The sequence below is a fragment of the Antedon mediterranea genome, chromosome 1, assembly GCF_964355755.1.
Source record: "Antedon mediterranea chromosome 1, ecAntMedi1.1, whole genome shotgun sequence".
NCBI classification, from domain to species: Eukaryota; Metazoa; Echinodermata; class Crinoidea; order Comatulida; family Antedonidae; genus Antedon; species Antedon mediterranea.
In genome coordinates, this window is record NC_092670.1 from 38,136,141 (window position 1) to 38,161,470 (window position 25,330).

General features: G+C 31.5%; 1 protein-coding gene across 1 annotated transcript; it reads left to right on the forward strand.

The window, feature by feature from the left end:
* The first annotated feature begins 78 nt into the window (after window positions 1-78).
* Window positions 79-24,203, forward strand: LOC140039358 (ras-like GTP-binding protein rhoA). Its single transcript, XM_072084965.1, has 5 exons — window positions 79-387; window positions 630-717; window positions 20,905-21,014; window positions 21,981-22,115; window positions 23,081-24,203. The coding sequence occupies exons 1-5, from the start codon at window positions 262-264 to the stop codon at window positions 23,354-23,356; spliced, it is 735 nt and encodes a 244-aa protein (XP_071941066.1). The 5' UTR covers window positions 79-261; the 3' UTR covers window positions 23,357-24,203.
* Window positions 24,204-25,330: the final 1,127 nt, after the last annotated feature.

A 25,330-nucleotide genomic window follows, 5' to 3' on the forward strand; every position in this document is an offset into this window, starting at 1 on the left:
ATTGAAAAAATTACGTCATGGGGCTGTCCCTCGTTCGTTACTCTTGATTGAACACATGGCATACACAGTATCAACCGCAATACACGCGTGGTGACTAAAAATAGCTACTGTGCACTGTTGTTCATTTCAAAAAGAGAGCCTAGCTTGACGAGACACGCTATTGTTGGAAATTGTAATTACTGTAACTTAGGTTGTGGAGTTTGTGATTGAATAAACCTCTATTATATTACTTATTAGGCCTACTTTTTATATTTGTTAAAGATGATTCGAAGACAAAGTACGATGTCTTTGGCAGAGCGTACGCGATGTAGAATTGTTATTGTTGGGGATAGTGGATGTGGAAAAAGTTCATTGCTAAGCCTGTTTGTGAAGGAAAGTTTTCCAGAGGTGAGTGCGGGAAAAAGAGCGGGCGACTGTATCGATTTTTAGGGGGCCGAAGGGTTTTGCATTGTGGGCAGTTTGACTTTGTTTTAGGCTAGCCTTCATTCATAAATAAACCAGGCATGCTTTATAATGTTTACAATGTTGTTTATAAATGTTTCTTTTTATTTTACTTTCATATTCAGATTTATAAAGCCTGCCTATCCTAAAAAAAGTATATTCTTGAATGTGTTTATTCTTATTCTTAGGTATATATCCCAACTACATTTGAACAATATGAATCAACAATTGATGTTGGAAAAATGCACTTAGAAGTAAACATATGGGATACATCAGGTAAAACATAAAAAAAAAATTATATTTTGGTTTTATTTTGATATTTTGTTCTTTAGTTGATTTATATTATTATTATTATTATTATATTATTATTATTCTGTTGTTACATTTCTCTTTATTAAACAACAAGTATTAACCCTTTGGAAAGAAATTCATCTTTATCAGTATTTTCTTTTTTGTTCGATTAGATCATCCAAAAGAAAATTATACTGTAAGAAAGCTCTATAAAGTACTTTTGTTATATTAAAACAATTTTCTACTTGTAACTTTACAGTACCTTCACTGACCGATATGCTTAAAAAAGTTAGTATTAGTATTAACTTGGTGGGGTCTGTTTCTACTTTGAAAGAATAAAAATGACCATGTAGCCAAATTATCTTTACAGTAATTTTTTAGAAGCAAAAACAGGACAATTTCAAATAAACTAAACGATTAAAAACTGTCAATAAATTGCAACAATCAGTCATTGCTAAATGGCGGTTATTTGATTGACCGCGTTATTGACCTTGATTCAACAACTTTAGCATCTTGAGCAATTGACCACTTGATTGCATGTAAAGTCATTTCGTTGACCACCAACCACTGGTTTTAAATTAAATTATGATGGGAAGCACAAGTTTAACAGATACGCAATCTATTTTCCAAAAAATGGTTATTTGGTATTATGCAGCAGAAATAGGCCCTTGTACAGTAATCTGACATTTGTAATTATTTCCTGATAAGATTGATATTTCTTGTTTATTTAATTACTGTGTCTTTCAACTCTGTTGCCTTGACCGGGTTAAAATATAACGCCATGTATTACAGCTTTTCCTGAAAATTATTACATGAGTATTGGTAAAGAAATGGATGTTTGGGACATTAGTTGACAATCCGTTATCCTAAAGGATTTGCATCACTTCCAGTATTTCAATTCAATAAAAAAAAAAAACCTATTGTTTACAAATCAGGTGACATTTTTTGTGGTTTGTCGCCGATTATTTTAATTATGTCGGGAAAACCACTTTTCTGTAGAATCTTCTCGGAAACTACTGTTTTTTTTTCCATGATATGCAAAAAAAGGTTGGAGACTATTCTAAACAGGAGGTATTATTCATTCATCTTTTTATTTCGGAATACCAATAAGAAATCTTTGTACATATAAACAAAAACATATTTGAGGTTGTAGAGAATAACGGACAAAATATATAAATATATAAATTTAATGTAATACAGTAGTAATGTACTGTAAAGTGTAGTTGTGTAAAAACTTTAAACAAATTATAATTGACTTAGATTTCTTTTCCCATGTGGCCTACAACAAGGACACTTGGAATTATTGCTAATAGTCATAAATCTAAATCTAGTTAATTTGATTGCAGACCTTCAAAATCAAATTTGTTGTGGTTAAGATTTATTGGTATTATTAACAAGGCAAATGTTAAGGTACTATATAATAATTTAATTTATATTCTTTATTATTATACAGTAATAAACAAATGCAGTTGATACAGTGACACAGTTTTCAATCAAGTGTCAAATTAGTTTGGTTGCTCTTTTTGCTAGATATTTTTTTTAATCAAAAACCAACAGCAACACAAAAATTGCCAATATCAGGAGGGTTAACATACAAAACAGAACGGATACACGGAAAAAATAACTAGATAATATACAACTATCAGTATATACATTAGCAAATGTGTGGTAGTGGATAAAAAAAAACTACATTTCATATTTCAAACTAGCTCTGATTAAATGTACTATTAAATGAAAATAACAACATAATTTAAAGTACAGTACATCAAATGTTATCACAGTTGTGTATTTAGCCTTTTCACTTAACTTGCTTGACCATTACATTTTGTGCCCATTTTTTGATAATAATGTCAAGGTTGCTTTTATCTGATAAGGCACATTGTGATAAGTACTGAGTGTCTACTTATTTGATAGTACTATACTAACTGGACATTGTTGAAAGTACTAGTTTTCTACAATAAAATTTGTACAATACTGTATACCAAATTTAATTCAGAACTAAATAATAAATAAATATACTTATATAGGCCTATACTCCATCAAAAGTTAAGTGTTGTACTTTTTCACTATTGTATAATTCATTTCTTTTTCCTTTTTTTCTTTAAACTTATGAACGCACCGTCATAAAACGTGTGCCGCTGTTCTAAAAGCGTCTGTTCAATAAAGTTATTAATAACTAATATTAGTAACTTAATAACTAATTAATAGTATATTAATTTAGTAGTGAAGGAATACTGTAGGAACAATGTTGGGCAATACAGTACTGTATGTTCCATTAAAATGGGCCCACCAGATTTTCTTTATCTCTTTATCTCCCCCCCCCCCCCCTTCCAACTTACTCTACCCCCACCCCCTAGGGTAATCTGGTTGGTTGATGTTGATATTACAATGACAGATTCAGACAGTTCTCTGGCTGGGTTCATTTATCTTGTTCCAGATTCAATTACATTATGTTTAGAATGTTTATTATTAATAGAATGTGTTTGTTCAGGATGTTTGATGATGACATCACACACCGTGCTGATGTCATACATAGCACCACCTAATCTATGACATCATAAGTGTTGATCCCATCTAGGAGGAGGAAGTGTACAAAGTTCCATAATATTTAGAATGATTGAGCCCTTTTATTTCTAAACAATTATTTATTTAAAGGTGTCCCCTTAATAGGAGTTCTCCTAAACAAACTACAAGACCTACGGATTGGTAAAAAACCTAAAAAAAAACATACAGTACAGTACAGCTATAGCAAACCCATTGTGAACAAACAAAAAATGATGTTTTACTTAAAAAATAAGTAGTTAAAAACACAGATTTGTTAAAAAATTGTATCTTACAGTATATGTTGGCTCGATGGCATTCGCTATGTTTTTTTAGAGGTTTGCGATGTCTAGCAAATACCCTACAGTAAAACTACCATTTCTCAACTAGGTTGATCTGTACCAGTAGGCACTCTTTCCAACATGCAGATTACTGAAATAGTACTTCAATTTTATTTTTGACAGGCGGTTTTTAATTGAAAGGTGTTGATTTATGCGTCTCAAGACAAGTTCATATGGATTTCCAAAATTCTGTAAATACAGTAGTAATGTCTTTCCCTGAGGGTCAAAGTACAAATATGAACAATATGTTCAATTACCTGACCTGTATGACATCACTGCAGGAGCTAATAAAGCTAGAAATTTTATTTTGACTAGGATTTTGTATAGGAAATGATAAGTCAGAACTGAACAGTGTGTTATCACCGGGGCCACAGGCAACAACTGCTATGTACAGTATAACAATATGTTTTGAATGTTGCACTATAATTGGAATGACAGTAGTACCAATTACCAAGTAGTTTAACATGCAATTTGAAATTGGTTTTTAACATGTTTTTGATTTTGTTCCGTTTTTCTCACTTTTTAAAAATGATGTGACCTTTATTTCAACTCTTGTCTTTCTACAAAAAAGCTTGGTTCTCACTAGAACGTAACGCAAGGACGTAAACGCAACGCAAGGACGTAAACGCAACGCAAGCGTTTTAACCAATGACAAGCGAAGTTATAGACAGTTAGAAATTACATGCGAATAAAGCCATCGCTTGTGATTGGTTAAAACGCTTGCGTTGCGTTTACGTCCTTGCGTTACGTTCTAGTGGGAACCAAGCTTTATATACGTGCTGTACAGTGGCATGAGAACAGTACACACAGTATCATCACAGGAGGCTGCCTCGGTATGATATTTTCCAAAAAAGGTGGGGGGGGGGGGTGGTAATATTATACTAGGATTATAATGGATTTACATACCATGTCTTTTACTATACTGTATCTGAATTAATAATGTAGTTATTACTGTACTGTAATTAGAGGTCTTATATACTCTAAATTTGGATTTATATTTAAAAAAAATGTTTTTCAATACAAGTACAACTAAGTTAAAACTATTATCTTCTACTGTATGTATTAAAATTATGCTATTTATTAATCCCAATAGCGATTACAAGTATCAAATTCATAATTGTAGGCTTACTAAATAATTGGTTCTTTGATGTACAATTCGGTTTAATTAAGCATTAACAGGGAACACATTAGCGGTAACTTTCCCTAATCAATTCTTCCATTGCCTCTTTAGCTTTCCTAATCTATTGATCCATCCATTCAGTGGCTTATGCAACCCTCCATTGTATTCTACTAATTACCTGTATTTGTTAATGATTAATTAAGTCTTGGATGAAGTACAGTTAAACTTTGTACAGTATCACCACATCACCTGGTCAGTAGTTTTTTTTAACTTTTCTTCTTCTCTTTTAATTTTATTAAATCAATAGTGTACCTATAGTATAAATATTCTATATTCACCCTATTTTGCAGTACTGTATCTCTACATAAATGTACTATCTATTCCAGCAGTATCATAGGAATATTTGGTAATACAGCATCCTATTATATCACAGGTGGTGCCTGCATCATGTAAGGTTAAGGGTTAGGTTGTTACTAGATGCATGTGGAACACATGTGATGTTGTATTACCAAAGAGTCCTACAGTATGATACTTCGGAAATAGATACAGTGCCGAGAATCGCCTGACCTGTTTGTGAATACACCTTTTTTTAATTCAAGCTTAGAAAAATGTACTTTTTTATCCACTAGATAGCAAAACTATTTTGTTTGAATTTTATTCACTGATATTATACTTTTATAGAGTAGTATTGAATCGCATGTAATTGACTTTTGCGTTTGACACATTTTCAAGCTCATTGAGCAAGCTAACATAAGCTTATTATAATGACTTATGAAAAATACTAAACATAAGTAGTTGCCGGTTTCCAATCAACAGTATTTGACGTTTGGGAATAGAGATCTGAATGGGTTATGGAAGCTTGACTCTTGTAAAAGAACGGATGATCTAGTGAGATACAGTAGTACATAGGCGTGTTGGACATCGAATTACTGATCATATTTCGAATCCAACTGCTACATTGCTTGTATCCTTAGGCAAGACACTCTCTCTACCCAGGTGTATAAAATGGGTACCGGTTAGATCAAGACACAACTTTGCGATGATTACTACTGTACTGCATTATTATGGGAGTATGTTTCCATATGTGTTTGATCCAAAAGATGACCAGGGTAATAATGTGCAAAGCATTGGGATGAGAGCTTGTTTATATGCGCTATATGAGAATGAACTTTTATATTATACTACATAATGAATATGTAGGGATGTACAGTAGATCTTATGGGAGTAAGACATGAACATGTGTACCTCGATCTTGTAGATTAAGTTGAGAAATCGAGCCACTTAATGTACATACAGTACAATACATTAGCCCCAAAAATATGCTTAGTTTTATTTCCTTCCCCTCATCAAATTTTTAAACGGCATAACTTTTGTTACTAATTTCAACCTATCCTTCTCATGTCTGTAAATCACAATGGATTTAAGTAACTGTAACACCCCTCCTCATAAAAATGCTGTATAATAATATGGTATTGAAATTCCATCCATTGGTATTTAAAAGGAAGATGACATTAACATTTTCTAGAAGCAGATCAACAATTGACTAGCCATATTTTGGGTGCTGTGCACTTTATTTTTTTCGTTGAAATGTATAGTAACAATCGAGAATGTCGCAATCGCAATCCACTCACACTTTTGTCAAGGTTTCGTTTGTTGAGTATACAGGTAGTATGAATACTTAGAGTACTTTACTACAGGTGTGTTATTGTTTGCAGTGTTTATTTTTCTATCATAGTTCATTTCACCTATTTTGTCAAATGAATTGATGTCTTTACTTGTGGCTAAATTTCGTTTTAATCTACTAAGCCTAAAAGCTTGTGAATCATTCATGATCCTGGTTACTAATGATAGAGTGATGCTTTAATAATCTAGATAAATTATATTTTAATAGCGCCTGCCGTGGCGGGCCTCGATGCAATTGATCAGTAAAATTGAACTTACTACAGTACAGTATTTTGCTATAGTAGATATACTTGGATAAACCATGGACTGATGAAAACAACAATGGCTATTATATCTGAACTGACAGTTTTTCTGTAATTTTTGTACTTATTATTTATTCATATTGTTCTCAACAAAATGTATACTGAAATTACCTTTATCAAATCACCATTGTGGTTGTCAACCAAATTGTCTTTTTAAAAATTCCAAATTACTTGTTCCTTTTGGGTTTAACTATAAATTATAACTAGCCCATCTATAGTAATAATGTTAATGGTGATCATACATTTTCATTTAAATTGTATTGTCAATGTGAAATTTGATAATGTAAAATATTGACATCATGTACTATGTAAATGTAGAATTTTACAATATTGCTTTTAGCCATGAACAAGATACATATACTGTACTCTCATGTTTGAACTTTCCTGGTTCATTCAAGAAAAGAATATTTATGTAAATTATATGCGAATTGCATGATTTTGGTTACTGTAACGCTCATTTCACATCCTGCAATGGTCGTTTGTATAACACCTTTTTGCTAGGAAGTTTCTACAGCTACTTGCATTAACACTTGTTATCAAATTAGTGTCTATTATCACATGGTCTATCACATGGTCTATCGCATGGTCTATCTGTGCATATTTTTCAGGTCAGTTGTGGCTGGAGCAAGCAAGCCTCAAGCTAAACTTGGGGGTGTAAAAAGTGTGTATTTTCAATGGTGTAGGCCATTTGGACACAAACAATAGAGTTCAAATCCAAGAGGTCGTTCACCTCATTAATTTGGTCATTGTTTAAAACATATAGACAGTCCAGATTTTAATAGGATTTAAATTGTCCTCATTTTGGCAAAATTTGTCATTGTATTTTAATTTACATGCGTCATTATATAAACAGTATAATACCCAATGATTCAAAATTAGAAAATTATTTTACTGGGATACATGCCCAATTTAGGATGCTATTGTATACATATTAGTTTGTTATTATTTTTCCATAAACAAAAGATTAATATCAGTAACATCAAATGATTGGAAAGTGCCCTAAATAGTAAAGTACAAGATTTAAATTGAAACTGTAAGTAAACAAAGCTTTTAGAGGTTTACAAAACCTGGTGGGTAAGCATTCCTCGCTTTGTGCCAAAGACCACTAAGGGGTTGATTGACAGCAGGTGGATTCCAGACATCCTCTGAGACCTAAATGATCCGCAGGTACTGTAGTCACAAGTTCATGATCCTATTCAAAAAGAGGACTTTTATTTTCATGGAAATAGGGTAATAAAAGAAAGTAGATCGTATTGGAATTTTTCTTTTATTTGTTGGTGCAAAGTTAAATGTGTGGTACTGATACCTGTGTACAGTATAGTGGATATTCTATACAAGCTACCATAAAGAATACAAAATATGTTGTATTGTATTGTATACAGTAATTATCGCAGAGCACAAAAAGTAGTTAATCCGTAATTAAATATTAGTGTAAATTACAAACCAAATGGGCTTTTATGAAAGAGAGAAGCGTAAATGAAAAGGTCTCTACAAGATGATGTTTTGATTTCATAAAATATTGTTAGTATAAAAATATAGGATACTACAGGCACAGTGCTTCCAGCGACAAGTTAATAAATAGGCATCTCTGGCAACTAAACATTTGATTGTAATTTCTGTTTTGCCCATTATAAATGTAGTTCAAATACCTTTTGAAGTTCATTCACTTCTGTTTTCCCACTTATCTCCCTTTCCCTTCTTCCCCCCCCCCCCCCCCCCACACCTCCCTCGCTTCTGTATGAGTGTACAACTATCCTACTGAAATTTGACATTTATTCCAATTTCCAAACTAAACCAGGAAATTCAAGTGTACATATTTTTATTGAATATTATCTGTCTGTCGTTCTGCTCATTCCATGAGCCTGTTTCTAATGAGGTTTTGTCTGATAGAAGAAGGACCTATATCGGTTTATTCGAGGTTCATCTGCACTGAAATGATAGGCTATTGCAACGATTTGATGGACTATTGCACCGATTTGATAGACTATTGCACCGATTTAATAGACTATTTCGCCGATTTGATAGACGATTAACCAATACCACTTTTCTGCTTTGTTTATTTGTCTACTGTACAGCAACCAAATATTTGTTCACTTTTCAACAACCTTGTTTCCAAATTTTAATAGCAAAAAAATACTCTGTACATGTATGTACACTTTAGATTTGGAGTTAGACTAATTAATTAATTAATGACTGATTGATGGACAGTTTTTGCTAATCTTTAAAAATGTTAACTTTGATTATTTTGGGTCACTAAACATGTTTATGTTTGTTGTGTCAAATACTACAACTTTAAATTCTCTTTTCTATTTTGTTTGTCAATTGGTTGTGGCACACTGTAAGGCCACCTTGTGGTTTATCAGCTTTGTTTGGTAAATATAGTATTAAATGTTCCAACCCAGGTATTTTCATCACTTGTTATCAACATTTTTGGGTAGACCCCAAGAGAGAATTCCAATACCAAATTTGATTTGTTATACATTTCACAGTTTTTCTGCATTTATGCAAATACAGTTACTATTAGCTTGAAACATGTGGTTACAAATGATATGTTCCGTCACAAACAAAAGAAAAAGTTAGATTAACATTTTTGGTTATCCGCAACGAAGTTGCAGGATAACCTCTTGTGATTGTACGAAATCAACCTGTATGATTTTTGTGTAACGCTTTTCTCTAAAACTCGCAAACATAACATTTCGGTAACTATCTTAACATATTGACATTTACGTAACGTCGTCAAGCGAAGCTTTTCATGACGTTTACAATTGCGCAACGTGACTTACGCGCGATTTAACGATTTTGTCGTATTTAACATAGCTCGACAACCAAATAACATTTCAACTTGAAACTTTGCAAAAGTTTAATTTATATCATGCGCTAACTTTCTGTTGAAAAAAAATTGCGTGTTTTACACAAAGTTACGCGCGCACGCGCATTTAAAATTTCAAAATGCGCAAAATTAATTTATAATCAACTTTCTACGCGTTTCATGTCGTTTTAAGCATGTCAAAAATTCCCACGCGTGCGCACATTTTTACGTGTGCGGTGCGCACGTAGTATTGAAAACGTACTTTTTTCACGTGATTTATATTTTTCCAGCCTTTTCTAGTAATTTTACCAAATTTTAAACAATTTCGACTTAAAGATACGTCATACGAGCACGTCGAATTGGACAATTTGCGCGCGTTTTTTATGAAAAGGTTAAAAAATTCGTTTAAAATATGCCTTTTTTTAAACAGTCGTAATTTCTAAACTAGACGGTCAACTTTTTGTGGATGGCATATTCTGGAAGTAGATGAGTTGTAGATATCGGATCAGGTATTAATATGGCTAACCGGACATTGTGACGTCATCGTATGGCCACGCGAATATAAAATTTAGGATTTTTGTATCTTTCGTCATAGCTCATCACATTGAATAGAGCGCATCTCCACTTATCCGTTTTCCATTTTCACCCCGATTTTGATTTTGTCTAGGTCAATCAAGTATCTTTCGCATGAGTTAAAAATATTTTAATTTTTTTGACGTCATCATGCCTAAAAATTTTAATCACGTGTGGCATCAATTTCATCTTTACAGTAAATTTTAATCTGTTATAGCTCGTAAGAATAAAACTTGATAATCACGATTAAAACTTTTTATGGAAGCTATTGGATTGTAGATACGAAATTATGTAAAAATGTTGCCAATCGGATGTTGTGACGTCATCATATGGCCAGTTAAATAAAAAAGGTCGTATTTTCATCTTTTGCGTCATAATTCATTACATTTAAAAGAGCGCGCATCAATATTTCACGTATTCAAATTTCTTCTACACGCTAATACGTTGTTGCTGAGATAATTTCCTTTCGGAATTGCTAACTTCGCGTTTCATTTTAAAACCGTCAACATGTTAAAAATTGTAATAAATAGCGGGTCCCGTAATTTCACCTATTCTACACTGTATGTGATATGGATACAGATTATACTGTGTATACTATATATGAATTTAAATAATAAAATTCAGCAATAACAACAGATCATATTCTTCAGTTCAGTTCATAATGCCAACGTGAACACTTCCTTTTGTCCTCAACCTATCCCCTTAATGTTAATGTTGCACCACTTGCGCGGCGGATAACCAAACTCGTCAAAGTGACGAGTTACATGTCTAGTGCTAATCCTATATTTGTTTTTGAAAATTTAGATATCTACAGTATAGTGAAGAGTTTTAATATGAATTTTACTTACTATACTATACTCTTACTAGGCCTATATTTTTGTATTTTAATACAAATTTATTAGTAAAGTAAATTTGTGACTATTTTTATAATACAGAAATGACAGTTTTTGATATTTTTCATTGTCAATCACCAACCCAAGATAAAATTATCTTGCAGAATGCCTCAAATCCAATTGGATTATCAATGTGCTACTTGTCTTGCTAATAAAAAAGACAAAAATAACCGCAGCATGTTGTCAATACCGTTTCTTTTCAAGTGCAATCGTGTAGAAAACGACATCAGAATAGATACTTCACTGCGGCCGTGACTGTACAACTGATAGCCAATTGATGGATCAACCAAATTAGATCATTCTATTGTCACTAAATTTCTTCTTCCTGTCATTATTAATTGCAAGTTAGGATTGAGAGATCATAAAAAACTGCTAATAGTTTTTTGTATAAACTATTTAGTTGGGTGGGAGATGACAAAATAAAATGTTTGAAGAAGTACTGTCTGCCAAAATCATGAAAGATAATACAGTTTTCTCCGGTAATTAATTTCCGCCCAATTTGTGGTGAAAGTGAGTAACTATTATGTAACATTAAAATGTCATATTCAACAACAAAAATTGGGAGGACAATATTATATCTTTAAACTGTGCATGTCTTCATTAACAGAACTTAAAAGGAAACCGACAATCTTTAAAATTATTGTTGCCCAAGGTTACATCTCTGGAAAGTGAAAATGAAACCGTATAAAGATATTATCTTTTTGAATCACTGCTCTATATAAGATAAAAATTTATAGTTTATAACTGTCAATTTTAGCTAAAAAATGAATAATTTTAAATACACCCCTGTATGAAATCTGTAAGCTTTCGTTATATTATGGAATAATGAAAAAGTAAATCTAAATGGGCTATAGTATAATATAACCATGGATGGGGATTACTACATGATGAGGCCTGTAATAAATTGCTTTTTCAAGAATTTTTTCTTCCCTGAAATTCTCAGAAATAAATTACAAAATGTTAATTCATGATGTTGGTTATGAACCATGACCAAATACCTACCTGCTACTTTCATTGACCCTAAAGATTAGCTGACCTCCGATTAGTCATGTGATATTACTGAATGTGTACTAGTGTGATAGTGTGATCTATGCTCTTCTCTACATACAATACATCTAACCTACTACTGTACTAGTATACTGTAACCACAGAGCATTTTGTAATCAACTGTAAAATAAGTTTTAGATTAAATTATTGAAATTGACCAACTGTACATGGTTGACCATGAATTTTAAATGCCATGGACGTGTTCTCATACATGGTACTGTACATCAGGGAAAATGCAATGTTTTTCTAAATTTTGATTTAGAATAATTACTTATACAATATTAAAAAAGAAATAAATCATACATAAATTGATTATATGTATGATTTATTTCTTTTTTAATATTGTATAAGTAATTATTCTAAATCAAAATTTAGAAAAACATTGCATTTTCCCTGATGTACAGTACCATTCAATATTATAAATCCAAAGGCAAATTACTGAAAAAAAATAACAATGCTGTGGGTATCAGTGGCTGGATCTCAATGGAGATACAAAAAAAAGCGAAAAGCTAAATCAAAACGATAAAGTAAACAGCCAGAAAAGTTAGCAGAGCTTTCGGGCAACACTAGCCCTTCATCAGATATTATATATATATTACGTCTTGCGAATCAAACTAGTGTATTTCACAAGTTAATATTTAATTAAATGTTTTCAAACACACATGGCCTACACAATCTTCTTACACTACAGACAATAGAAAAAGTTTTCAAATAAATACAGTATTATCATTATATTAATAGACTTGGAAGTGACACATGTGTTGATAATACTTCACTGATTAATCAGATTTAATTGGCTTTATCTAATTTTCATATACAATAATTTATCAATCCATAAAAACACAACTTAAAATGTTTTCAAAATGTATGTACAGTATACACTTAAATGTGTTATGTACATTCTCATCTACAGTAATCAGATGTTAAATTATAGAAAATATATATATATTTTTTACAATTTTTCCAAATTACAGTACTTTTCAAAGTAAAAGTGGAAGTTTTTTATTCCCAATTTCCAATACAGTAAAATCTGGATGGTATTAGTAACAAAATATGAAATATTAGAAGTATTATAATAATTCGACTGAGTAAGTTTAAGTCAAATTTAGGTACTGTAAACTACTGTTCCTGTATTGTACAATATATTGTAGCCTCACTTTCCGGATAAACCAAAAATAGCCCTTCTTTCCAAAGTGAGAGATAAAATATGAAAAGCAGAATTTTTAATTGAATGCCCCTATCCAAAAATGGTACGTACCAGCCGATTTTTTTTTCAAGAAGCCCATTGAATCAGCTTTATTTTTTTACTCATCTTGTAGGTATTTAGATGTCCTAAAAGGTCAACTACATAACACATGGAAACAATTATTTTTTGACTAATATGCATAGTACTAATGCTACATACACAATTTTACACTCCAGTAGAATTTATTCAATTTTAATTATATTATGGACTGTTATCAACAATATTTTATTTATAGGTTAATATTGATGACCTTTTACTTTTGATGACATCATACTTTAGTCCATAATTGGTTACTTTGACTTGTAACAGCGCACACAATAATGTCTGTCTTTAATTGTTTTGTCGATGTTATAATTTTAACTCACAACTTTGTCCAGTTTTTAATTTTTATTCAGAAATATTTTATAGCGAAAACACCAATATGATAAAAATTAAAATATATTCCGTAAAGTGAAAATAATGTACAGAGTTTTACATGTAGACACAAATATTGTATACAGTAGCCTTTCTGACTGGCTCATTCGCGCGATAATATGCGATCGATCAAGAACTGATAACGATATTGAATTAAGAGTTATTATTTGATAGGTTAAGTAGCACTTCTCATATTTGTGTAATTGAATGTATTCGTTAAGATATTTACGATCACTTTCAACCAAACATCAGGATTTTTAACACATTGATTCTTCACATCTTAAATTATAATAAACAGTAGAAGGTGTTCCTTGGGTGTCCCAAAGATCGGGACGTGTTTTTTTGTTTTTAACTTTGCACACTGCTAATACTAGTATTAATTATTACACACAAATATTTACAATTTAAATGATTAAAAATCATTTGTTATCAATCATCATCACTATTATCATCATCAAATTCTATCATCTTCGCTTTCTGATCACCTTCAGTCTCAAAAACTATGTTACAACAAAGACTAAATAAATAATTCACCGGAAATCCCAACAGACTTTACAAATTCAAATAGAATCGTGATCTTGCTAGGAATTTCCATTAATTTGAAACAGATCAGCAATTTCAGAAGATGTATTCAGATATGAAATCTTGTTAATTAATTCAGTTGCAATATTACTCAGTATCTTTACAATTTTCTGCCTGTGTTTTATTTCCGATGGGTTTAATTATATCAGAAAATATTAGCTGCATTATGCATGCAATCAAACACTGAGTACTGTATGTATTCACTTCTATGTTGTCGTTGTTGATACATTCCCTAAAGCCTTCCAAATTCTCCTCTATGCATGATAATACTAATAACAAACCTGATACACATACTGTAGTGCTAATGGACAATTCTGACCCAGGTTTTAGTACTTTTTATTAAGTACAATCATAACATCACAAGTACAATGACTGTTTATGTAATCTTTCGACAAAATACTGTATTTAACAGGTGGCAAGAGGGAATAGTTTTCCCTTCTGTGACCCCTCAACAGTACATTTTAGGCTGTCGATGATAGCATTGTTTCATCTGTGAACCCAGAATTCGTTTTTAGGCTGATGGTAATAACATTAACAATGAACCCTGCCAATTCATAGCATCCGGTATTCATCTTTACTGTACCTTCCAGTACTATATGCTTCAATTGTTTGTTTGTGAGTGTTCTAAGGCTCTGTCCACACTATCAAACTAGTTTGACTAAAAAGTGTGATGTTCCCAAATATGGTGGTGATATGCCCAAATATGGTAGTGATATGACATCATTTATGTCCATATATGGGCACATCATTTTTGTCACATAAGTTTGATAGTGTAGATAGAGCTTACCAGTGTAATATAATCAGCCTTAAACTATGGTATTACCGCCTTTATTCCTAATAGGCCTATATTAAAGCCTCTACTTGAACAAACTCCCCCAAGTTTGGCAATAAAAATGTGCTGATTGAAGTTTGCTAGTGTAAACAAACTTTTGTTTGCAGATTCTGAGTTTACTAGTGTAAACTAGCCATTAGTATGGCGCGCCAAGCTGTCATTCATTCGGAAATAAAGATATCTTAGTTTTAAACTAAAACTAAGATACTGTAAATCTATTGCTTGAATCAATGTCAGCTTGGCGCCCCATATATTATTGTACCTCTGTTTTGTTCCTACAGTATAGTACAGTATGCATAGGTTTTTTTTGTTCTTTTTTAGTAATTAGTAACATTCTTGTCTGGATTAGTTTATAAATTCTTCTTTTGTTTAAATTTAATTTCTGTATTAGCAAGAAGTGAAGTGTGAAGTGGCACACATTTATCACATGATCTCAATTGTTGTTATAACTTGAGGATTTAGTTTAATATGCAAAATCTTTTAAGATGGTGTTTCCTACTAATATTAGTCAGTTAATTGAATTCTTGTGTTTAAACTTGATGTGTGGTGAAGCTCCTCTGAGAAGCCAAGTTTATCTACCAGGCACTGCATATACTCAATTATTAAAAATAGAATATCCATGTGATTAATTTACATAATGTTAGATAAATTGCATAAAATACCAATGAAAATCCCACATCCAAATTTAGTATGATTATTTAAAAACAATTTTTTTTTTAAAGTATTTATTTGTAAGCGAGTTAGTGTAATGGTTTTGTGCAAATAGCCTTTTCCCCTTTGTATACTAGTTTAGATTAGGTCAAGGGTCAAGAATAGCTGTGAGCTACAGGTACTGCGGACCTGGTTGTCATGTCAACATATGTTCAGTTTATAAAAGTTTTATTTTGAAGATTTGAAGTAGCTATATACTGTACACTTGACAAGTGTTGAAATACTCAAGTGTACTTTCACCATTTGTAAGTTGTTGTTAAAAAGTTAGTAAAAAGGGTCGTTGAGCCAACGCATTTTGTTTTGCCGTGTTTTATACTATGATATTTATTCAATTACGTCATTTGCATTTACTGTATATGTAGCAATGGTCTATAATAAAGACTACTTGCCACGAATTATAGCTGGCTAAGCGCTAAGACCATTTACAGACCGCTTATAGCAATCCGCCGCACGATAGCTTGGCTGGTATAGGACAAAATAACATGCTTTTTAGACTACCTTTACCAGTAGTGTTCATTGTGTAAAAAGAATAATAGGATATTACTGTACAGTATACTATAGAACAGATATTATTAATATCTGTAATTTCCAAGTCAACAGAAAATTCTTTGGATCGTGTTATCATGACTAAATATTCAATGCTAATATGTGTAGAGTACTCTTGTGAATTGACCTAATTTTAGATTTCATTTTTCTCTCCGATTTATTCATTATGATGGTAATTGAATCGCGTTAAATTTAAGGAGATGTTTGCGTTGGTTAGCCTGGGGCTCAGTGGCCATATGTTGTCAAATGTTAAAAATTATTTATAGGCAAAATTTGATTTGAAGCATTGAGGTTTCCTCATATAGGTTAAATGATTGTTGAACTCGGTTCAACTGCATTTATTGTTACAGGCCTAGTCTCTTTACTTATAGTTAGCATTTACTGTCATTACTGTAACTATATCTTTTTACTATAGTATGCTTTTGGTATCTCAAAACCAGTATTTTAGCTAAAGCAGCCTTTTTAAAGACCCAAATAAAGATTATTCAGTGTAAAGACACCCTTAATAATCTTTATTTGGGAAATGAAAAATGTTACCATAATAATTGTTTTTGATTTTTTTTCAAAAGTGAATAACTTTATTAACTGCAAAATGGCCTATGGTATATAAAGTCTGATTTAATTAATCTTCATTTTTCATGTTTTTGGGGGACAGTATCCAGTAAATTAAAGAGAATATTTATTTGATAAAATAATGAAATTAATTATTTTACAATGAAAATTGTTATGAATTTCTAGACATTCAGCTTGAAAAATGTTTAAATATTTTCTAGTTTCAATCCCAGCATGTTGTTCCTTTGGTCCCAGACAGATTTTCAATCGGAATTTATTAGCATTCAGATCCTTTCCTATATTGACCACATCGTGATGATTTATCCATAGGGAGCTATTGTTATTCCTGTTGTTTGTGAAAAGTAATTTCCTCTAGTTAAAGTGTTGGTAATATAATCTTGGCTCGTGAGGTAAAATTAAAACTGCTTTTTTCATCAATCAACTCAATAGGATTTCCTTCTGATATTGTTCAAAGATTTTGTTTTTTGTTCTCTCCACATGTTGCATATAAAAACCTAACAAAGACAATCAATCATTTTGTGAACTTCATCTGCAGCTGTCATATTCAACAATCATTTTAATACATTTCTAAATAAAAAAGGATGTGTTTCAAAAGAGAAAAATCACCTGATGATTAAATCAACTCTCAAAGGTATTTTTAATAATCAACAAGAGAAACAAAAGGTTCTATTGCCAATGCAATCAACTTTAATAGTGTTTCTTCAGAGAATTTGGTTTCCATCTACATGTAGTTTAACTTATGCGTATTTATTATGTACATACAATACTTTATTTTAATTGTTAACAGTAGCTCATCTTTGAACAATTCTGTACAGTAATATTTTAATCTTCATCGTTCCACAATCAACAAATTGATTATTACAGAACTACAATAGGCCTACAATAGGCCTACTAGAAGGCCTACTTTTAAGTAGTGGCTGTGTGTGAACTAGTACACCAGGGTAACCCCCTACTCATCTCAAAAGATGTACAGTACTAGGTTCTTTAAAGTGCACAGGAAAGTGCATTTTGTGTACGCTGGACCTACGGTTTATAGTCCTTATACGAGAAGACTTGTTCTATCACCAGAACCATGGTTAAAGGGTGTGTTATTTTGCCATCCATATGATTATATAATAAGTAACTATTAATCAACCTTTTTTACATATTTTGAATTCTGACTGCACAGGGGGTAGCCTTTTCAGAATGCACTCATGTAATTCCATTTGCTGTTAATTTTAACTTGTGGGTGTGGTTATTCCTTCAAGCTGTGGTATAATTGAATTGGGATGTATTGGAGTGTCTGTCACAGTCTCATGGTATTTTAGGAAACTTTAAATATGTATTATGACACATTGCAATGATTCATTTAACTTTCTGTTCTATTTTGAAAATAAAAATATCATGATAGGTTTAATAAAAAATTGTTCATACTACACTTTGCCATTGTATTCCTACAGTATTATAGCAGGATGTGGCCTGATACAGTATATTTCAAGTCCGCTTCCCTCTAAAGTTCAATTCTCCTGATTGTTTTTGATACGGGAAAAAACATCTTCATAATTTTAATACATTTATTATTTAGGCTCTACTACTAGGACCTTGTTTGTTAACTAAAGGTGAAAAATGAATTTTCCACACGTGGTACTGTACAGTACTCTACCATTGGTTACTATAGATATCGATGTCTAAAATAAATTATGTTTAAAAAAAGCGCTTTCATTGAATAGTTTTATATTTTTATTTATAGTGCCCTCCTCTTTTTACTTCAGTATACTGTACTTTCCTGAATTCTATATTGTACTTTTCCAATTTGGGGATTTTATCAAAATGCCAAAATATTCTTACCGGAATTATTTATCATTTATTGCATACAGTACTAGTCAAATAGTTTTAATAACAATTTTTCTAGATTACCGGTAATATTAATAGTAGCGTAATATATGAAAAGAACAATATTTAATTCAGAATGATAATGTGTATTATAATAATTAATAATATGATGAAGTACTACTGAATCAATGGTTTCGGTACCTGAGTATTAATAATTGTATGTACTGTACGAGTTGGTCTGATATCTCATGAATAACATATCCTTAATTATTGATGATTATTACCCCAAGCTATATACTTATTTGATATAAATTACTACTTAGTAAAAAGCACTTAGCAACAAAGTAGCGTGCTCGGTAGGGGAGACACCTATGGATAAACTGTTGTAGGACACGCACAAGGGAGATGCCTTCGGGCACGCTGTCGCTGGACGCTCACAAAACTGACACCTGTTACGAAATACAGGTCAACCAATAATAATCAAAATAGCTCCTGTATTTATCTGCTCCGCTGAAGCGTGACCACTGACAACATCAAATTAGTATTGCTCGAATTGTAGTGTTATCTTTCTCTCGGATGATGGCCAAATTTTTACAGTTTTACCCCTGATGTGTATTTCATATTATTATATTAAATTGTGTGCATTAAGATGTACTACACTATGATCTAATTTCATTTTGTTAATAGTACATTAGCAAATATTGCTATAGAATCCAGTAGTGTACCAAATGTTAAATATTGGACATTTACTTTACTAAGCCGACTGTACAGTATGATCACAGTATATAATAACACACACAGTAATGTACCTTGATAAATATTATACTTCTAAATGGTTTAAAGTTAAAAAATGGTCACACATATTAATAAACTCTTACATCATAACAAAACCATTTATAAATATCCTACATTTTACCTTTGAGAATATAAATAAAATTCATTTCCTATTTTACATCAATATTAAAAATGTTATTTATGGGAAGCCTTAATATTTCGGTAATAAAAAAAACCCCAAAATTTGAGGATTTCCTCAATAAAATGCTATAAATAAAATGTATTTTTTTTATGTCAACTTACTGTATATACTCGTTGTAACCTTTATTCCTTATAAAGTTTACCAATAGGCCTATGATGTTTTTCATTCTATATAATCTGTTTTGCTTTATGTACACGACAACTAACGATCAAATAACAGTTTTTCACATCGCAACTTATACAACGTAATTTTGAAAACTACAACCATTTTTCTATATACATACAACGTACATTTCTAGTCTAACAAAAACATTTTTCTAAACTTTCTATTATTTAAAAGTCGAAGATAGCCAGGTCTCGGGTCCATTCTATTGTCGCCACAGATTAATATCTTCATCAGTACTTCTATGAATGGATGATTAGGTGGGAACACGAACGCTAGTTGATCATACCCAGTACCGTTTTGATCGTACGATTAATCGGGAAACCACCTCACGACGATATAATCTGTTTGTTTAATTGAAAACACTAAACTACGAAAGATAATATTATTGCACAGTATGCTTTCTCCAAATGAATGCCAACATAAGCTCATTTGAATTCAACCTGGCAACTGCATTATCAGATTTATAATGTGATGATGAAATATATCAGTTATTATTGCATATTATTGTAGTGATTTCACAATTCTAATTATAAATCGCAATTCAATATTGTAGTCATTCACCATGCAGATATTTAATACTTTGATAAATCAATAGAATGTCTTGCAGAAGGTTTTTGCCTGAGTAGCTTTAATTCAAACTGAAGATTGTAGTGATATGCCCAAATATGGTAGTGATACTGTATGCCCAAATATGGTAGTGATATGCCCAAATATGGTAGTGATATGCCCAAATATGGTAGTGATATGCCCAAATATGGTAGTGATATGCCCAAATATTAAACTAATGTATTGGTCCATCCAATGCAACATGTCCACTTCTGTAAAAGAAATTCTCCCAAGTTTTAAAGATGTTATGCAGTTTTGTCGAATATACAGTGTGGTGAACTGTAAATTAATTTAAGAAAATGTGAAAGCCTGATATTGAACAAGAGAAACAATAAAAAATGTTTTTGGTTTTTTTTCAATAATATATTTAATAGTTTTTATTTATTTTTTGTCTTTTCAGGGAAATCAGAATATGATAATGTACGACATTTAGCCTACCCAGATACCACAGCGAGTATTATTTGCTATGATGTTAGTAGACCTGATACATTGAAAAGTGTCATTGAAAAGGTACTTATAAAGATTTATTAATTTTATAAATTATTCAATTTGACCAACAATTGGATCGGATAAAAAATTTAAGTGAAAACATTATTTTCTTACGAAAGTGATGAACTTTGTTGAAACTACAAAATGGCCTATTCAATGTCTAATTTTATTAATATTCATTTTTTTCATGTTTTTGGGGGACAATACTGTACATCGTTAATTGCAACATATACAAATGTGAAAATAAAAGTCCAATTGCAATAGATAAATCAGCAACTTAATACTTCCTTAGGGCTTGGTGAGACATAAATGTTTTATTTAAAAGGAAAGAATTTTAAAACTCATAAATAAAATGTTCTAGTTTGAAACTTGAAAACATTAATCTATTTCATTGATTAAGTATCTTTTGTATTTTTAGATATTGTGTAATTCTTTTAGTAGCAATTCCCAGCCCTTATATCAATTAAGTTTAAATGATTTTGGCAGCCTTAATACCACAAGTATTCAGGCTAAAAAAATTGTGCTTTGAAGTTTCTTGTTGTTTATTTCTGTTGAACTGCATGGTTTAGTGTTTCGCTCTTTACTTAAAATGAAATAAATGTCCTAGTGACAAATGTACTGTATGTTTTGCCGATGATTCGCTGTTGGTCTGGATTAAAATAAAATAAAATACTGTAGAAAAAAGTTATGTTATACTGTACTCTATCAATTAATGTGTAAAAATGATAATTTTTTCTTTTCCATTTCTGTATCAATAATTTAGTACCATTACATGAACTCTTTTCAATTTGTTTTCCTTTTATACAAAGATGAACGTCTCTGCTTTAATTCTATATCTAAGTTCAATTAACTAGTTTATATTATTAAATGAAAATTATTAGCATATATATGATTTTAATTTGAATGAATTATTCAAATTAGAAGTATGACTAAATCTTTTGTGTTGTTGCACATGGACTTGAATGCTAATTTTTTTTCTAATTCCAGTGGCAACCAGAGATTCTTCGTTATTGTTCAAATTCTCCGATCATTTTAGCTGGATGCAAAAACGATTTAAGGAATAATGTCCAAATTTTATCAGAATTGGGAACAATGAGGAAAATACCAGTGTCCCACGAGAGGGTAAGGAAATAATGTTAACCTTGAATCGATAATATTAGTAATATGACCTAACAAACTTTGTAGTAACTTTGTCACAAGACAATTTGTTAATGGAACTAACCAGTTCTCATAAAGATTTTCTCTTAATTAATTAATAATGAACAAGAGTTTCACACACTGTATATGAAATTTAAATTTGTTTTTCTTGTGAAGTATTTTACCCTCTGACAACAGTAACTGAATAGCACCATTTAAAAATATAAAATTGTAAAATAAGTCTTGCAACTCCAATATTTGATAATGGAAGAGATTTGAAAAAACAGCTAAACCTTTTTTTTATTTGGCCAAAATATTCAATACAAATTTTAAATCAAGCATTTAAAACAATCGATATGCTACTGTAAATTTTTAGTTTTTATTATTAATTTTACATGTACTATATAACCAAATACACAGAAATGCCAATTGGGTCAATTGTATTAACAGATGTAACCTATTATACACAATATTGCTATCTACCAGCAACATCTGTTCATGTCTTGTTGAAGAAGATTAGTTTCCCTTTCTTTGATCATGATTTTAGCAGTAGGAAACAATTAATGACGAAACAAAGCTGCTGGAAATGTTGTTTTTTTTTTTATGTACTCCAGTCATTGTCAAGTTCTATGCTTTCAATATAATAGGTTCATTCATGTTAACTTAATTATCATGATCTATCATCATAATAAGTTTATCACAATAAACAGAACCATATCATGATCTAACCTAACCATAATGATGTGTCTGGGCCAGTAAGGTTGTGTGCAAGCACTTAAGCGTGGTTCCCACTAGCGAAGCGACGCAACGTAAGAAAATGCCCTTTCAATAATTGTGTTTTCCCCCGCCTGCGTGAAATCAAACCTGCTTCCCACTTGCTTGGTTGTGAGATACCCAGAGTTGGCTAAATAAAACTGTTAATTAATTATTAATATTTTTTAATTGTACAGGGAACAAAAGTTGCCAGACAAATCGGTGCTGCAGCCTTTGTGGAATGTTCAGCAAAAACAAACTTACTCAGTGTAAGGGAAGTTTTCGAAAATGCCGCCCTCGCATCAATCGGTAAACTTAGTCTTCAAAAATCATATATGGACTTACCGTCAATGGGACGGAAATTATCAATAAGACAATCGTTTCGTCGGAGAAAGGACGGATTTAGATCGCCTGTACGTGTGAAAACAACCGTCGTAAAAGCAGACAAGGGGAAAATGTGCGTGGTAATGTAATGGAGTCCAAGAAATATATCACCAAGTGCAATAAAATGATGAAAATCACCGTCGACAGACATTTTAAAAGGATTTTCTAACACCGTGTTTAATAGTCGTCAGTTCTATGGACAAAGATGTTACAAGTAATACAAATACTTACTGTATGTCTACAAATGTATAAACCAACAAAACAAAAGCAGAGAACGCAGAATGTCAACAAAATTCTATTTTTTATGCCTGATTTTTTAGGTTTTTATCATTATCTATATATATTGGCATGGTTGTCTTGTTCTTTCAAACTAACTAGTTTGTTACATTTATCCTCTGTATAATTATATTGCTGTCTTTTGTTAAGGGGGTGGGGGGAAATAAAGTGAGGTGGTTAGCAGATATTCAGATAATTTAAAGATTAAAAATACTAGCTAGCCAGGATTCATACCTCAAGAAATATGGCCTTGATGTCCAAGGAGTCTGCATTTCAGTTTACTAACAAGTTTATATGTATAATTTAGCCACGGTTTGGCAAAAAAGGATGTAGTTGTAGGGAGCCCTCAATTTTTGACAACCTAGGACTTATGATGTCATTGTCATGCAACTTTTGTTGTCAAACCTTGGATTCTATTATTACATGTATACGCATTTTAACTTATTTCGGTTCGGTCATCACAAAAAGATTTTACAGAATGACCGACGACTTGAGAAAAATGCCAGGTGAGTTTCCTAATAAGCTTGACCAGGCAATGGCATTTAAATTTAAATAAACCCCATATCTTGGTTAACAGTAAAACATTACTTGTTTTTGTATATTATAAATATTATTGTACATACCAAATAAACTTTTAAAATGAGCTGTCTCATTTTAAAAAATAAAGCAAAATTTCTTTCTTTTTTTTACATTTTTTGCTATATTGTTGGGAATCATGGCCCAGGCTGCGATATTTCTTTTTAGATAAGTTGGGAACCCCTCATGAAACGTCACAAAATAAACATGAATATCCATTAGGTGTGACGTAAGAATTGAGCTATATAGGCCTACTATAATACAGGGATTTTTTTTTTAAATAGCCATTTTTCAACCCTTTTATTTTTCGACAAAACTGGATTCTATTGTACTTTAAGATGATGATAAAGCAATATATGATCATATAGAGCAGTTTTATCACATAATAATTGAATTTTAAAAACTTGATATTTTGGCAATTTTTTTAAAAGATCCCTGGGAAATTTTCGAAAATCGGCCATTTTTGGAAAATTTCCCTGTACTATAGTACAGGGATTTTGTCAAAAAAATGGCCAATTTCGACCTTTTTATTTTTCGATAAAACTGGTTACTATAGCACAATTAACATGCGCAGAGTCGAATAATGGGTTCTGCGCATGTCAATTGTGCTATAGTAACCATATTTGACATAAATGGTTACTATAGCACAATTAACATGCGCAGAACCCATTATTTGTCTCTGCGCATGTTTATTATGCAATAGTAACCATTTATGTCAAAAAATAAAAGGGTCGAAAATCGGCCATTTTTCGAAAATTTCCCTGTACAGGGATTTTTTTTTTAAATTGCAAATTTTCGACCTTTTTATTTTTCGATAAAACTGGTTACTATAGCACAATTAACATGCGCAGAACCCATTAGTCGACTCTGCGCATGTTTATTATGCAATAGTAACCATTTATGTCAAAAAATAAAAGGGTCGAAAATCGGCCATTTTTCGAAAATTTCCCTGTACTATAGTACAGGGATTTTTTTTTTAAATTGCCAATTTTCGACCTTTTTATTTTTCGATAAAACTGGTTACTATAGCACAATTAACATGCGCAGAGTCGAATAATGGGTTCTGCGCATGTCAATTGTGCTATAGTAACCATTTATGTCAAATATGGTTACTATAGCACAATTAACATGCGCAGAACCCATTATTCGTCTCTGCGCATGTTTATTATGCAATAGTAACCATTTATGTCAAAAAATAAAAGGGTCGAAAA